General features: G+C 39.2%; 1 protein-coding gene across 3 annotated transcripts in view; it reads right to left on the minus strand.

Moving 5' to 3' along the window:
* Positions 1-3,784: 3,784 nt before the first annotated feature.
* The window catches only part of ARMC8 (armadillo repeat containing 8), a 63,503-nt gene continuing 49,572 nt past the window's right edge, over positions 3,785-17,715 (minus strand). For all 3 annotated transcript variants that reach the window (XM_069983265.1, XM_069983264.1, XM_069983266.1), the window contains 8 exons: positions 17,041-17,127; positions 13,497-13,589; positions 13,267-13,416; positions 11,073-11,168; positions 10,420-10,515; positions 8,926-8,998; positions 8,214-8,307; positions 3,785-7,061 (listed from right to left, as the gene is read on the minus strand). In XM_069983265.1, the coding sequence (XP_069839366.1) occupies positions 7,028-7,061; positions 8,214-8,307; positions 8,926-8,998; positions 10,420-10,515; positions 11,073-11,168; positions 13,267-13,416; positions 13,497-13,589; positions 17,041-17,127 (723 nt within the window). In that variant the 3' untranslated portion in view covers positions 3,785-7,027. The remainder of the gene's footprint in view (positions 7,062-8,213; positions 8,308-8,925; positions 8,999-10,419; positions 10,516-11,072; positions 11,169-13,266; positions 13,417-13,496; positions 13,590-17,040; positions 17,128-17,715) is intronic.

The raw sequence follows: 17,715 nt of genomic DNA on the forward strand, positions 1-17,715 counted from the left end.
AATCCACTCCTGGTTTTGGTTGCTATACAGCCTCACAAATACAGCCTCAAATATACTGTGTGTGAACCCAGCCTTACACTGTTCTGCATCAATAGTGCCATTGTAGATGCAAACCCATACCATCAGAGGTGTAGACTTTGAGAGACATTTATTAAGTCTGCACTGCCTCTACATACAGTAAATCCCATGCCCACAGAGGGAAAACTAAGCCAGCTCAGAGCTGGTGTAGGTTCCCCTATAATTTTCCCAATGGAAAAATGATAAATGCAGTGGACCCAGAGTCCCAGATGCCACGGTGTAAACTTTGTCCAAGTCCATGTTAAATGAGCTTTAGTACAAATATGGCAACATTTTTGGATCGTATTAACATATGGTTTCTTTGTTTCATGATACAGCTTTAGGCCATGTTTACAATGGCGTGAGACACCGGCCGTTCCGTGACCCGGACGGTGTCAGAGAAGATCATCCCAGCTGGTACTGCAGTACCGGCCGGATGATCTTCACTGCCACTAAATTCAGATTCAGGCGCATCAAGCCGCACGCTCTGGAGTGTATACACTCCGGCCGGGATTCGTTAGAAGGCAGCACTACGTAAGTTTCATAGCAATCACAGCCGTTGTTACAACAGCCGTGATTATTACAAAACTTACGTAGTGTTTACATAGCCTTAGGCTAAACTCACACACAGTAATTTTGCAACCAAAACCAGGAGTGGATGGAAAACAAAGAAAGGCTATGTACACACACACTGTTGAAATTTAGTGGATGGCCGCCATTTAATAGCAAATACAGGCCGTTGTTTATTTTAGTTGTTTTTCGCCCTTATATTGCCCTGTCCCAACATTTAATATGCGTTGCTGCCAATAAGTTCAAAATGTGTTTTTCATGTTGTATCTCTCACATTTAAAGTCTGTTCTAGTGTTAATAGAATATGAAGTTATTAGATTTGCACAATTGCATTGTGTTGTTACTTACATTCTATACGGCATCTCAAAGTGTGGTTTTCACATAATACTGTTATTATATATTTTCTAATGGTAGACATCTAGCCCAATGTGGAAAGACCACAAAGCACTTAATAATAGATATAGAAATGTAAAAGTGCTATTCCTGAGAAAGGAGCAGGTTCTGCTCTGAAGCACATTGTCTCTGTGCACTTGAAAATAAAGATATTCTTAGAGAAAAATTTGAGAGCTCTTTAGATGATTTATTCCCTCTTGCAGCAGTAGAAAATCAAGAATTATTTGTACCCCAATTCAGCAGCATTAAAAACTAACCAGCCACTTGCAAAATCAAGAGAGATCAGCAGCATGAGCTGATCATTTTATGGACACACCTACAATAGTGTAGCACTCATGGTACGGTTACACGGAGCGATAATTCGCCCGATCACACGATTAACGATTTTGAATGAAAGATGTTTTTTTTATAACGATCAGCGTTTAGATGGAACGATACATCATACGGAAAAATCGTAATGCGATCGTTTAAGCCTACCTCACACATAGGTAAAAATCGTTGAATGACTGTTTACACTGAACGATCTGCGAAGTTTTTGCGAACAATCAACAGAGAACATGAAAGATCAAAATGAACGATTTCTCGCTTGTCGCTTGATCGTTCGCTGCGTTTACACGTACGATTATCGTACGAATTCGATCGTTATCGTGCAAATTCGAACGATAAATCGTTCCGTGTAAAACCACCATTACTGTGTAACTAGGTAAAAACTATAAGGGAACTTTGCATCTCTTATTGTATGTAAAAATTGGTAGCAAATTGCATTATTTACTATAACTCCAACCCTAATAGACTCTTCACACATGTAAAACATTTTCCTAAAAAACAGGTGCAATGTGTACAGAGCTCCTATATACTTCATAGGCTACCTGCACACACATTTCTCCAGAAAACAGCAGAAACGCGCAGCTTTTTTTCCCAAAATAGCTTTTTTTTTTCCCTGTTATCATACAGACATAAATTTGGGAGGTGAAATTTATTTCAGATTGGGTGGGTTGGGGTGTCTGCATGAGGGCTCAATTTTTGTGCTATGATCTGTAGCTTTTTCGGTATCAGTTTTATCATCAGTTTTGATATGTTCAGGGGATTCCACATACGGCAATACCAGATGTGTTTTTTTGTGTGTTTTTTTTACATTTCATTATTTTAAAAAAAAAATAAATAGGGGTGTGATTTAAACTTTAAGTATGAGATGGATTTTTTAAATTATTATAATTTTTTTCATTACACTTTTTTAGTTCCCCCAGGGGACTTCTATGAGCAATACCTCAATTGTTCATAAAGATCAATGCAGTATCAATCAACCAACCTGTGCAGGACAGTCCACCAAGAGTTTTCAATATCACTCACATACAGTCAAAGAAAAAGTAAACCTGCCTCGAATTTCACAACATAAAAAACATCTGGTCCTTACAAGGTCTTGAAATAGGGTAAATACAAAATCATATGAACAAAAACACGTAACTTACTAATGACACTATGTAATTTGTCAACAAACCTAGACCAAAATGCAGAGGCAATATGCCAGAAATTCGGTACACCCTTACTGCTTCTATAGGAATTAAGTAGGTAGGTAGCAACCAGGTGATGCTAAATTAAAATTAAAAAACAAAAAAAAAGGAAATGGAACCTGATTCCCAAAAGGTGCTGCCTCAAAGATTCTCCAGACTTCGTCCAATATGGGAAGACCTCCCCCCTTCATCAAAATTGCATGAAGCAAGGATATATGCCCCCAAAATGCATCAGTGTGTGTTTTACAATAGAGTATTCCTTTACCATATTGGATGACGTCTGGAGTATCTCTTAGGTTTTATTTTCTATACTAAGCAGCCTGGCTCCATACCATTACCCCAGAATGTGGGTAAAAAGCATTTCATACGTCTTACAGAAGCAGAAAGTCCAACCAACATTGGTTTGACCCCCACTCTTTCCTCCTTACTACTGAGGCATGATATGATGCAGTCCCTCTTTAGGCTGGGTTCACACCACGTAAAAAACACGTCCGTATTTCATAACAACGGCCATATTTGCACAAACAACGGCCGTTATTTATTAAATAACGGTTTTTATTTGCACAAATACGGCCGTGTTTTTTACGTAGTGTGAACATAGCCTTACCTTGCATTTCCTACTTGCTAATGAAAGGCCATTGATTAACTGATCATCAGCAAGTGTGACCACATCTTTAAAAGCAGAAGTTTTGGAAGTTTGCTGGTCTGAAGCAATTGCATGTGTGTATGCACAATGCCAAGGAAGAAATACAACTATGATCTTATAGAAAAAATAGTTTCTGCCTGTGAAACCAGCACAAATGTTTGTAGGTAGACAATAAAAAAAGACTACACAGCAAAAAAAGAGATAACATATGCTATATGTTTAGTGACCCTTAGGCTATATTCACACACCCGTAGTGCAGTCCGCGAATGGGGACCCGCAGCCCGCACTACGAATGTACATCCGTTGTTCTCCGTGCTTTACAGAGCACTACGTTCCACTCCATTACCCTAGCGATCCGTGCCGCAAGAAAACGGTCCGCATTACATTTCCTTTTTTTGCAGCACGGATCGCGGCCCCGTATACACGAACGGATGTGTGAGCGGGGCCATTGAATAACATTGGTTTTATGTTCTGTCTGCAATTCACAATCAACGGATATGTGAATTAGGCCACCTAGGGCCACAATCCCCAGTTGTAAAGAATTCACAATAAACCTCATTGACAAGGAAGATATCATATAAATTGCTACAAATTTTACTCACTTTAATAAAATTTTCACAGTGAATTCATAGCAGAACAAAGCGATAAAATCTGAAAATCCCCATTAGGTCATTAAATTGTGATATGATTTTTTTTGCACAGTTGTTAAACTTGCGGTATAGTATATACTGGTAGACTTGTGCAACAAACCCTCAATAAAAGTGTTATGGCAACAGCTGAAATACAGTGTGGAAAATAGGTATCTGATAACCTGCCAATTTTGCAAGTTTTCCCTCCTATAAAGAATGGAAAGGGCTGTAATTTTTATTATAGGTACACTGCAACTGTGAGATACAGAATGTATAAAAAAAAAAAATTCTGAAAATTACATAATATGCTTTTTAAATAATTAATTAGCATTTTACTGCATTAAATAAGTAATTGATAACCTACCAATCCAAAGGAATTGTGGCTCTCACAGACCTGTTAGTTCTTCTTTAAGAAGCTTCTTCTATTCTGCAATCATTACCTGTATAAATTGCACCTATTTAAACTGCTTCAATCACACTCCAACCTTTCCACCATTGCAAAGACCAAAGACCTGTCTAAGGACACCAGGAACAGAATTGTTAACCTGCACAAGGCTGGGATGGGCTACAGGACAATAGAAAAGCAGCCTGGTGAGAAGGCAACAACTATTAATGTAATTATTAGGAAATGGCAGAAACACAAAAGGATTATCAATCTTCCTCGGTCTGGGTCTCCATGCAGGATTCCGGAAAAGGTCAGGAATCAGAACTACATAGGAGGACCTGGTCATTGACCTGAAGAGAGCTGGGACCACAGTCTCAAAGATTAACATCAGTAAAGATTTACACCGTCAATTAAAATCCACTGTAAAGCATGGGGGCTAAAAACATCATACAGTGGACACAGGACAACTGAACTGTAGAGAGGATGGATGGGGCCATGTATCGAAAGATTTTGGCCAAACACATCCTTCCCTCAGTAAACACATTAATGGTATAAACCCACACACCGTATACACAGCGTATTTACTGCTGCGATATGCAGCAAATACGCAGCAGATTAGATCTATATAACTGAACACAGCATCAAATCTTCACCATCAAACTGCTGCGTATACGGTGTGTGGGGTTGTACCCTAAAGATTGGTCATGGCTTACAACATGACAATGACCAGAAACCCACAGAGTGGCTCCATAAGAAGCATTTCAAGGTCCTGGTGTGACCTAGCCAGTCTCCAGACCTGAACCCAATAGGAAATTTTTTGAGGGAGCTGAAACTCAATGTTGCCCAGCGACAGCCCTGAAATCTGAAAGATCTGTAGAAGAAAAGTATACCTACAATAACAATTACATACCTCTCTATTTTAGTAAGTGAAAAAACTTGCAAAATCTTCAATGTATTTACCAATTGTATATTTGCATTACGTTGCACATTTGAAAGTTAAAACCACCTGTGTCCCCTCTACCTACAATACGCAAGCAAATAAGTAGGAATTTTTACATTAGGGCCATTTTAGAAGGCCTGAAGGGAGGCAGCAAACAAGTGCTAATCAGTAGGATCAGTGCTCCTTTTAAAGGCTTAATCAATTGTATAGGCCATTTAAAGAGTCACTGTCATTAAAAAAAAAAAAAAAAAAACTCTTGATATGTCATCAGGTATGTCAAAAGTTAATGTTTGAGACACTGCTGAAACCAGCTGCAATATGAGGGTAAAGGCAGGCAGAGCACAGCAGCAGTGCACATGACTCCCGGCCGTCTGCTAGTTCCAACACTTTTGCTTCATTATAGTCTTTGGGGGAGATTTATCAAACATGGTGTAAAGTGAAACTAGCAACCAGATTCCACCTTTCATTTTCCAAAGAGTCTGTAAGGAATAAAAAGTGGAATCTGATTGGTTGCTAGGGACAACTGAGCCAATTTCACTTTACACCATGTTTGATAAATCTCCCCCTTTGTATCTAAAGTGCTGGAACTAGCAGGAGGACAGGAAGTCAAGCGCACTGCTACCACACTCTCTCTGGCTGCGTCTTCGTAACGCAGCGGGTCTCATACCTGATGACATGTCAAAAGTTTATAAAGACTCTTTAAATGTATTTTTATTAGTGGCACACTCCCTGTTTAGGCAGGGAGACATAAGGCCAATAACAAGGATTTTATTGGCAGCAAAAATGCCGAATCGTCTGCTGATTGCTGGCCCTTTCATATGGGCCGATATTAGGAATACGTTTTCTGTGTAAAAGGGCCTTTACATTCAAGCACTATGAAACTCATGGTGACCAGTGCAATCGTTACCCAACCAAGAGAGTGCACAAAATAGTGGGAAGACATAAAACTATATGGAATTATATTAACAGACTAACAATTCAATTGCTGCATTTGGCCTCTACTGACAGCATAGTCATTACAGAAACCCCCCTTTCAGCAATACTGCAAGAGAGCATAAATCACAGAATGCACAGCAATAATGACATATTATGAGCTAGCAAATGGTTACTTTCCATTACACGCCGGCAATAAAAAGAACTAGACATTCATCAAGCTCGAAAAAAAAAAAATCATTAAAAAAAGATCTTGAAGTTGTTTTTTTTTTTTTAATGAATTCAGCTTTGATTCAACAGGCAAACAGTCACCCATTTATCTGTAGAAAACCAAAAATATATACAAAGACTCACTTCAGAAATGCATATAGTTTACTTACAAATATCTGTACGCTCAAAAATTTAACATAAACTTTAGGGGCACTTATTGTCCTGCACGTCTGTGCATGTATATATTTATATATATTTATATTTTTACATATATTTTTTTATTAAATAACATTTTACAAACTGTATAGAACTTAAAAGTTTTTTTTTTGTACAGCAAATTCTTTGCCCTGGTAAATTAACATGGAAAACAAAAGTGATGGGAGGGTCCATGTTCTCATGTGTTAGGTTTCAAGAGGTGTGCAAGTAGAGGAAGGAAATTAAGGGGTTGAGGTATTTAGCCACGCACACAAAAGAGATTGCAGCAACAGCATTAAAAATTCAGAGTAGCTCAGAAAATTCCAAAATGTAAAAGAAAAAAAAAAGAAATTAATACTAATAACCCATTTGGGGTAAGGTGGTTACATATAAAGTAGTCCATTCTGCTGAGGCAGCTCATTTTCGCTTTACATGCTGCATAGAGCAGTCCAAGGTGACTGTGTGCACTATAGAGACTAGTTTCTTGCTCGTCCATAGGTGAAGAAGTGAAACAGAGGCGACGTAAAAAAAAAGTAGAAGAGAGATTCTTTTCCAAGATCATGCAAAGTATTGCTGTAGTGCCGTTTTTGCCCTAGAGAAAGGAGAAGAAAAAATAATTACATTGTGGTGCAGCTTTCGGATATATTTCCTGGCCAGTGTTTAAGATTCAGGCAAGCATATGTCTTAGGGTACTATTACATGGGCCGATGGGGGCCCGATAATAACAGTAAACGAGCGCCGATCTGCTAGATCGACACTCGTTTACTGGGCTTATTACACGGCCCGATAATCGTTTAACAAGGGATGCATGGACATAGTTACCGATGTCCTTGCAGCCCTTGCTAAACTTTACCTATCCATGGTCCAGGGCTCCTCCTGCTCCTCTTCTTCCCGGGTCCCGCTCTGAAGCTGCAGCACGCGGCACCTGGGGAGAAGAGGAGCCCTGTACCATGGATAGGTAATGTATTTATTTTAAAAATCGTCAGCCGCCGGCTGCCCACCGCTGTTACACGTAGCGGTGCGCGGATGGTGGCTGACAATTATAGGTCACAACCTAGATCAACGATCAGCCGATGACAATTATCGGCTGATCATTGTGTTTAATAAATGGAAAGATAATCAGCCAGATAGGGCCGATTTGTCCGATTATAGCTCCGTGTAATAGTACCCATAGGGCCCTATTACACAGGACGATCATGCGAAAAATCGTTAAATCGTTCGAATTTAAACAATCGTTCTGTGTAATTGCAGGCAACGATTGAAAAATTGTTGTTAATCGTTCGCTCAAGTTCCGCGTTTTTTCACTAATCGTTCAGTGTAATAGCACATTGCCCATTTTTTTTTCTGGAATCAGAAGGAATAAACGATCATAGTAGCGATCGCAATAATGATCATAGTAATGATCGTAACTAACGATTATCGTTCTGTGTAATATGGTGAATGATTTCAGGTTAACGATAAACAATCTTGTTTGCGATCGTTTATCGTTAGTCGTTAAAAATCGCTCAGTGTCACTTTGCAGCCCATTTCTGTAAATCGTGCTGTCATGATGAAGAGAAACTACTGGGAGGTGCATCTATTACAAAGCTGTATTACACCTAAGCTCCAGCTTACGCTACACAGCTTCGTGATATAAGAAAATTAATTTCTTTTTACATGTAGCCATACATAGAGGCTATTCAATTCAATGGTAGTTTGGAGATACTGTATATATGGACGACTAGGCTGTGTCAGAACCACTTACTTGTCACAAAGATTTGGATCTGTTGACTGACTCAGCTTGTGGAGGATGTCAACAATTCCAATTTCACGAAGCTTGTCTTGTCGTTCTTGTGAACCTTTTAGTAAGAAGACAAAACACTGTCACAGATATCAGCAGATACTTTGCACATTTCAGAGGTCTTGATAATTAACTCATGGGAACTAGTAATCCATTACAGGGAATGTATCAAGCTCTGAGAACATCATAAACCTGGTGAAAGGTAACACGATTTAGTGGGTGCTCCTCTTTTTAGTGTTGTAGTTCTTGTAGAAAGAAGATTTTCTAGCTGAGACTACAGAATTAGCACAGGCTCTGTAGTGTGCAGTATTCACGAGCTGCCACTCCACACCAGATTTCAGATTTCAGCCAGTGCCTGGGGTCACTCATGAGTATCTGCAGAAACAACTAATAAACCTTGCTTTTACTATGCCAATAAAAAAGTAACCTAACCTGGAATCAGGTCTCAGTCACTAGGTTTATGCTGCCCTCAGATATGGCAGTATGAGCCTGGGGACAGGTTCACTTTAAGAAAAAAAAAAAAAAAAAGTATTCATTTGGTCACACCAGTGACCATAGTGTTTGCAATTAGAGCCAGCAATAATATTAAGTTACTAAACAATTAGGTAGAAAATACTATTTTAGTTTACAAAAGACTTCAGTAAGGCAGCATGAAAGAGACTATAGTTTTCCTCACCTTCCTCTTCATTCCATGTGAGGTTTGCTATGCAGAACATAGCAGCCAGTTGGAGCTTTAGGTTGGAATGACCCTGTGATAAGGGAAAAGAGAACAAGATATCAGCTATATGTCTTCATCCAGGATGAGATTGTTTAATGAACCTCTCTTTTGAGTCGGCAGAAAACTACATATAAACCATATGGTAAAATCTGAGCATAAATTAAACACCCCACAAATGTATTTTGTCTGTCTTTGATATAATGATCTTACTCACAATAAAAAGGTAAAATCATGTCAAAATGATGTACTAAATATTAGGATGTAAACACATTGCTATTAATGGGAACCTACTGAGAGGAGGGATGATTGGCTGAACCCCTGATATCGCATATACAAAGTGCTTATTTTTATTTGATAATATGGTTCCTGGAGGTTCCATTTTTGTTTGCTTTGTTGTTGTTGAGGTGACTGTTATTGCACTACTTTTCTTGTCTTCCCTTTCTCACCTCCTCAAAAAATGAGAAAATGTTGTCATTTCCGGCATATATGCAGGTGCCGAGATAAGTCTATTGTATGTATACACTTTTGGTTTGTTTTTTTTCACTACATGTCATCTTGGATCTACGGGTCATTGTTAAGAGCCTTTTTGGGTTCTGGAACTTTGTATTTTATGTCATGCCGGGTAATGATGATAAAAATGTTTTGAAAAACCTACTACACTGAATATATAGTCCAATCTGTAGGCAGCATGTTATAGAGCAGCTGAAAAGACTAGATATTGATATACAGTTCTCTGGAATATTCTTCCATATCTGTCATTTGTTTGTAGATGTCTGCCCTGCACAAGCAGTCAAGTGGGCAGTGTTTGATAGCTTCTTTTCATGCACACACACAGACAGTGGTCAATCTGACAAAAGCTCTGTCTAACAACAGCTTACCCCTTCCTATAGGTAACACCTGAATGTTTGATTGTGCTATACGTTCAAGTGTATGGGGAGGACGGGAGAGATAACTGTGTTATTGAAGTTTTACAGGTAACTTAGCCAAAAATTTTCAAAACAGCTAACTTCCCTACAGACAATAAGATCTATGATAGGTTTGCAAAAACAATAACAACAATGCTTTTATTTGTCTGGCGCCAACTGATTCCGCAGCACTTTACATAGTTTTGCCAGTTTTGGTCCCTTGTCCCCATTAGCACTCATAATCTAAATTCAATTTTCTGTATGTTTTGGGTGTGGGAGGAAACCAGAGTACCTGGAGGAAACGCACACAAACAGAGAGAACATACAAACTCTTTTGCAGATGTTGCCCTTGGTGAGATTTGGACGCAGGACCCCAACGCTGCAGAGCTAAAGTGCTAACCACTGAGCCACCGTGCTGCCCACTTTTGTTGTTACATTTTACAACACTAACAATTAACTGAATTTGTATGGGTAACTTTTCATAATGAAATAATAAGAAAGTACATAATTGCTAAGACCTCATGTCCGAAACAAGTTTGCTTCTTACCACGTAATACTTGATTTTTTGCAGGATATCATCATTTGTCATAATAAGATCCTTAGCTGTTGTTCCATCCGCTATGTTTGCTAGAATACACAATGTCTGGAATACAAACAATGAAGGTAAAGTAAGCGGTGGTGAGCGGCAATAACAAGCCCCATGGACAAAAGTCTCAGGGGAAAAATCAGACCCTTATATTATCAAACAATCCCTAAGGCTAAGTTAGCAAATGGTTTCCCACATATAAAAATAAAGGAAGGTGGGCAGCCTGGTAGGTATGTAATAACGACTAAAAACAAAGTCTAATACTTCTAAAACAAGGAAAATCTTAAAAAACCTACAAAGAATTGAAAAATGGACAATTCTGTATCTTGGCATCACAAACTTTGTGAACATGTAATGATCTTGCCAATACAAGGCTGAATACTATAGGTACAGTACCATAGGGAGCCATTTCATCCATTGTGTTGATTGTGACTTCTCTAAGGGTTAAATACATATCTTACCTGCGCTATTAAAATATGCAATACTTCTGTATCACTATCTAAGGTGTTAACCCTGCCATTATGATGAAGCACTGTCTGTCATTCATTACATTATATTAAATTTCATGATCTTAAAAGGTCACTGTAGTTTAGCAGGAAACTGTAGTGACATACCTGTTCCTTGACCTCTATATTATGCTCCCCTTCAAGAATGAAGGTCACTGCTTGCATTATCTGCTTCCCATGTGTGCTCATTATCTGGTCTATATGCTTCAAGTTCAGAAAAAAACACAAGGATACAAAATAATGTATCATATTAACAATAAAAATTACAATAGGTAATAAGGTTGCGTGTTATCTATATGTTAACAGAAATATCTATGATAACAGGAATAAAAAATACTGTAATATTGTGCTTTTTTTGTACATGGTGTAACAGCCTATACACGCAGGTTATGGGATCCCATTCCCCTGAAGTAATTAAATCCATGGCTACCATACTTGGCATGTTAATCATAGAACACAGATGCCGTCTGCTTAGGACTCATGTTTTCCATGCATTAATAATTACAAGACATTTAATTATAAGTTGAAAGGAAAAAAGCAATAAGGGCTGTATAGCGAAAGATTGTAGAAATGACAGGACACAACATGTTTAAATGATAAGCAAGAATAATTTCCTGAATTGATCCTGAATTAATATAAATGGAAGGAGGTGAAATGTATTTTTTTTTCATAATCACATTTGTTGAGTTGACAATGCACAAACTATGTGATATCTATATTGCTAGATATATACAGTGGGGTCATTAACTAAACTAGACTTCATCTCGCTTTTTGTTAATTCCCTCCCTCTATCAAACACAATTATGACAAAATTTAAAGTGACACTGTCACCCCCTTTTTGCGTTATGACTTCTCTACACAGGTGTAATAGGTAAATTTAGCAGTTTTCATACCTTATATCATATGTCATGCTGATTGTAAAAAGTGATCTTTTATCAAATGCAGATTGTGCTAAGTGCTTGGGGCTTCACGGCATTAGCGCCACTTAGCCCCACCCACAGCACCACAATTGGCCCCGCCCTCAGTGACATCATAGACGCATAGGCCCCGCCCCTCACCGACCATTGGAACAGGCTGGCCTAAAGATCTAGAATATGCACATTCTATGTGCACATGACGTCACAGAGGGGTGGGGCAAATGGTGACGCTGTGAGCGGGGCTACATGGCGCTGTTGCCTGTGAAGCCCCGCCCACTTAGCACAATGTGCAGTCGATAAATAATCACTTTTTACTTGAACAAGCACCATGATGTAAGATAAGGTATGAAAACTGCTAAATTTACCCATTACACCTGTGTAGAGGAGTCAGAATGCAAAAAGGGGGTGACAGTGTCTCTTTAAATGCAGGTCTTTCCTGCCTATTATCTCTGTTGTCTATATTCAATAAATAGATTAAAAAAAAAAAAAAACTACTAAACTGGACTCATTCTCTTTGTCCCATGGTTTAGTCTCGTAGCCCTCCCTAAACTGTGAAAGGACTGGTTTGTGAAAGTTATAGTTCGTTCTTACTCCCCAATATAGATATAAGGTTTGGGCTAGATTCACCCTGCGATTTGTGTTTTTAAGTTTTTCGGTTTCAATACATTTATTTTTTCTGTATACAAAAACATAGTAAACTACCCTATTGTATACAGCAACAAAAGAGTACAGAGCACACTAAGAAACTGAGCGCACTCCATACACGAGGGATGCCAGCTGCTTACTGCAGCGGACACCAACCATCAGGGGACGTGACTAGTGTAAACTCTGATGCCAGCCATTTCACCAAATGGATGATGTGGTCAATAGGAGCCAGGGGAAAGTGAAGTGCTAAACAAACATCTAGATCAGAGGTGTCAAACTCGCTTCCCTCCAGTTTTTGCAAAACTACAATTCCCATTATGACTGGATAGCTAAAACTCTGGCTGTCCAAACATGATGGGAATTGTAATTTTGCAACAGCTGGATGGCTGCGAGATTGACACCCCACATCTAGGTTGTGTGATACTCAACAAAAGAACATCTGAAGTAAACTGCTGGAAGGCAAATGGGGACATAATTCAGCCCTTATGCCCTAGCGATTTATGGGAGCCTCGGTACACAGATCCACATCAATAGCTAGGCAACTTTTGGGCTTTAGAACACGTTCCCCTTCATATATATCTTAACATGTCAGTGAGCTATTCCAGAAGAAGGCTCAGACCCCTGCTAATGCTGAGACCCCCCAAACCAAAAAAACAAGAAAAAGTGGAACAATCATTCCCAGCTCACAGACATGATTTAACACTGAGTTAGGAAAAGACAGATAACAGTAGCAGGCTTACTGGCCTCGTTGACAACAAGTTTCTGAGAAGGCCCAACGTCTTCATTAACACATTAACATCCGAATCGGAGAGTAATCGAAACAATTGTTCGGTGCTCAAACCTCTTAAAATGTCTGATTTTATCTTCTGATCAGCTTGAAACGCCATGTTCTAAAAAACACAACAGACTGTTATAAAAGTACTAGGCATGTCAAATAGTCACTTCTAGTTAAAAACAAAAAAACCCTCACCATTAAAGCCCAGATACCATTGACCCGCAGAGCTGGATTCTCACTAAGAGTCAGACTACACAGCAGTTCTATAGCTCCAGATTCCAGAATAGGCTGCAAATCAAACAAAAATTAGGTATAAAAATGATACTCAGGCTAAACTTCATTAGGCAATGAATTAGTCTAAAGCAGCATCCTATAGCTTCCATCTAGATATACGGCATAAAGAATGTGTCACTGGCCTCTGGATCTATTCTGCACTGGGATGTTACTAGCAGCACAATGCAGATGGATTTCAAGCTATGACTTGCAACATGCTGTGCGCAGCCCTAGAGTGGGATCAAAAGCAAAAAGCAGAATAAATAGTAACGATTGTTGGCGTGTGCCTGGTTGGGATGTTTCTTACTGAGTTGGCTGGATGGGTCATGGCCTACTGTTGCCTTATCACTTCTCAGTAAAAAATCTGAAAAATATCTTCAGACAGAAGTAACTGTGGTCAAAAGTCAAACTTTGACGCAAGGAATAGAAAAAACACATGTTATGGCCCCTTAAATTACTGCAGAGCGAGAATGCAAGTTTAAGGGCACCAGTAGCAGTGTACTTTTTGGCTACAATTCAGTGACGTTTTATTCTGTCCTTCACATGAAGCTTTGAGTTTCGACCACAGCTACCACTGTTTGCATGTTTTGCTTGTCTTTATATACTGAGATCAAGGAAACAGGAGACCTCGACTCACCCATCAACTCACAAATTACCCTAACAGGCATATAAACAGATTTTTAGATCAGCACAAATAATAATCTTCATGTATAGTGATATAAGCTACGTGACTGAGAAAACGTGAGCGTTACCAGTGATGGCCGGAGTGTCAAGAGAGCAACTTCACCATGTAAAAATAAGGGTGTTTTAGTGAGTTTGTCCATCTCCTTGTATGTGTACAAAACAGTTTATTGTAGATCCATGGGATAAATGTATAATCCTCCAATGGCCATCCAAATTGTGGTAGGAGGCTACCAGTCAACAATTTTAAGAAAATAATTTTATTGTAAAGTGAAAACAGTGAAAGCACTTCTAAAGACCACCTCTTTCCAAATACCCTCTTATTTAGACCAGGATATGTGGGATACATTTGTAGTCCACCATATATTTTGTATAGTGGCCATTTTCCTTGAGAAGACCACCCCAAGTGAAGAACAGTTTTTAAAACAATTTTGGATGGTCTTCTCAGAGTCTCTATCTAAATGTACCCCCTAAAATGTTATTTTTATATTCTGATACATGGACACTGAATAGTTTACTGCATAGAAAAGAAAACCATATGCAGAACATACTGTATGCTGAAACAAATGTCACAAAGGCGGATATGCTAGTGTGTCCTGTATAACATCAGATCGGAAATGAACAGTCACCAAAGAAAGGGTTAAAACGGCTGACTCATGCAGATGGTGTCCATTAATTCTTCCTACCCAATTCACTAATTTAATTTCTGATAAAAACAAAAGTACAGGATGTTTCATGATGAATGTTACTAGTAATAATGGAAAACAAGATGGTGATGCAGTCATAGAGCTCATTGGGGAGTGATTAGAGGTCTCAATACACGTCATTCCTGCTGCTCCTTCCCAAAAAGCATGGGGATATGTGGTTCGCCATTGGTCATGAATTTTTTATATTGTCAAATCTATTTTCTTCCAGATGCATTTATAGTGTTCAGAAAATAAGCTCTGGATTTCATAGACTGCCATAGATTTTTATAGAACAATAAAATACCTTATTATTTTGTACTGCCTTAAAAGTAGGGGTCAGAAAAGCCTCATAAATCCAAAGGTCACATAGTGTCAATAAGCTGAAAACACAAGAGTAATAGACTGCTACCCAACTTAACTACAGTATACGCATGTGTGTACGCCCCCGTACACTATGCAGTCTATAGTTTACTGGAAACTGCTCCAGAAGAGAAGTGAGCTGCATTAAAGTGAAAGTATTATGGATTTAATTCTAGTTTTGTGAACAAGATTTAAAGTGTGGCGAAAATTTTTATTTAAGTATTGTATTGCCCCCCAAAAGTTACACAAATTGCCAATATACACTTATTACGGGAAATGCACATGAAGTGCTTTTTTCCCTGCACTTACTACTGCATCAAGGCTTCACTTCTTGGGCAAAATGGTGATGTCACGACCCCCCTGCCAGGATGATGGCAGGGGGACACTGAGGGACACAGGGCACTGGAGGGACACTGAACATCCCTCTCCCATCATCCTCTCCAGCAGCCACAGCCGCACAGCTCTAATCGTTAGATCGTTCGGATTTAACAAAATAATGATAATGATTAAATGACCAGCGAGAAATCATTGATTGTTTGATAGAATCTGGACCTATTTTCATCGGTGATCAATGACAAATTGTTTGAACATCGGTCGGTGTAGCACGTCGTCCGGTCTGTCCCTGGTGAATCAGCTGGAAAAGTATGAGCGCAAGAACAACCGTAAGTAACAATCATCGTCCTGTGTAATAGCGGCCGTTTGAGATTGTTAATCACCGAAAAATCTTCCAGTGTAATACCACCCTAAAGGTTGTATTAGACGGAATGACATCTCACATTAAACTTACTGTCTGAGCCCATTCACATCTCAATTACGGTGCATCGTTTCCCTGAAAATAAGAAGCCCTCCTAAAATAAGACATGCCACCTACTCTAGCCCCTAACCTAAAGTAAGGCATCCCCCCCCCCCCCCGAAAGTAAGGTGCCCCCCAAAGTAAGGCCATCCCTTAAAATACAGTGCTGAACTAAAAAAATTAAACAGAAGGCATGTCTATGATAAAATCCTTATTATACGGCCTTTATGTGCTATGACGAGTCAAACCAAATGTTTTTAGGATTCATCTTTAAGCTTTATGATGATGGAAATGGAGTTAATATAATTGGAGCATTGTTTTAGTTAATAGAAGTATTAATGGAGTACAGGGATGTTAATCTAATTGAGGGAGATCCCTTTTACATGCATTGGTTTAATGAAAACAGTGACTGGCTCCTTCAGTCCAGCTGCACGGCAATAGAGCGGTAATACGATAATGATAATCACCATTTACATACAGGGCACGCTAGTTATTCTTAGGGAAAACACTTAGACATGGGACTGAAGGCTGTGGGTGAGGTTGAAAATGAGAATCAGACACTATAAGACACATGGGGTTAGAAGTTTGGGCCGCTTGCTTCTTTATCCTTCTAATTCGACAAGTGAGTGTAATACATCGCAGTGACAGCAATGATCAGCGCCAGCATCAGGTAGTGCAGGCTCATTTACTTGCAATGCAATTATTTTGTCGCAATTTCTCAAGTAGATAAGGAGCTGAATGTTAATTTGGTTTCCTAAGGAAATCCTAGACGGAAAGGAAACTTAATTTTGCCATAAGACTCCATCCCACATTCATTTGTCTTACAGTGTAGACATACAAATTTAAGAAGTCACTGTCTGTCATGGGCGCTTAATAATACGTGCATAGGACAAGATGATACAGTTATGAAATGCCGCGGACCTGACTAGACTTTAGAAACACAAACCTCTTTACTAGGCGAGAACTCAAGAAGAAGGTTGCATAATGTTGATGAAGCCACTACCAGAATATCATCAGGGGCATTCTGTAAAACCTGCAGAAAACAAATACATTTTGATTGAAAGGGAATAAAAACTGACTATTATTTAATAAACAGTAAAGTAATGGAACGAGGAAGCTTGTACATGATGGCACGTGTCGGCTTAGAAGGTCCTATACAACTGGGTCACTGTTTGAACAGTGGGGGGCAGATCTCTAGGACCCTTAAAGAGTCACTGTCGTATTTTTTGCAGAAATCAATAGTCCAGGCGATTTTAAGAAACTTTGTAATTGGGTTTATTAGCCAAATCTGCCATTATCTGCATGTAAAAAGCCTTTTCCCAGGTCCCCCCCTCCTTCCTCTTTTTCATCCACTCTGAAAAATCTGAAAATTGTGACTTGTTGCAGGAGACGTACCCTGTCTGCTCTAGGGAGAGGGGAGGGGGGACGAGGAAGGAGGGAGTTAGCCGGCAGCAGAAAGCAGATAACAGAGGATTACAGGCACAGAGCTGGGTGACAGCTGTAATCTGAGCTCAGACAGGTCACTGGTGACTGTCACAAGAGATATCCCGTGAGGGATTTGTAGATTAACTCTTTGTTGTCCTGTTTTGGTCTTTTCTTTAGCTCTCTCCATAGGAGAACA

Source organism: Dendropsophus ebraccatus, chromosome 9 (assembly GCF_027789765.1).
Source record: "Dendropsophus ebraccatus isolate aDenEbr1 chromosome 9, aDenEbr1.pat, whole genome shotgun sequence".
In the NCBI taxonomy this organism is placed as follows: domain Eukaryota; kingdom Metazoa; phylum Chordata; class Amphibia; order Anura; family Hylidae; genus Dendropsophus; species Dendropsophus ebraccatus.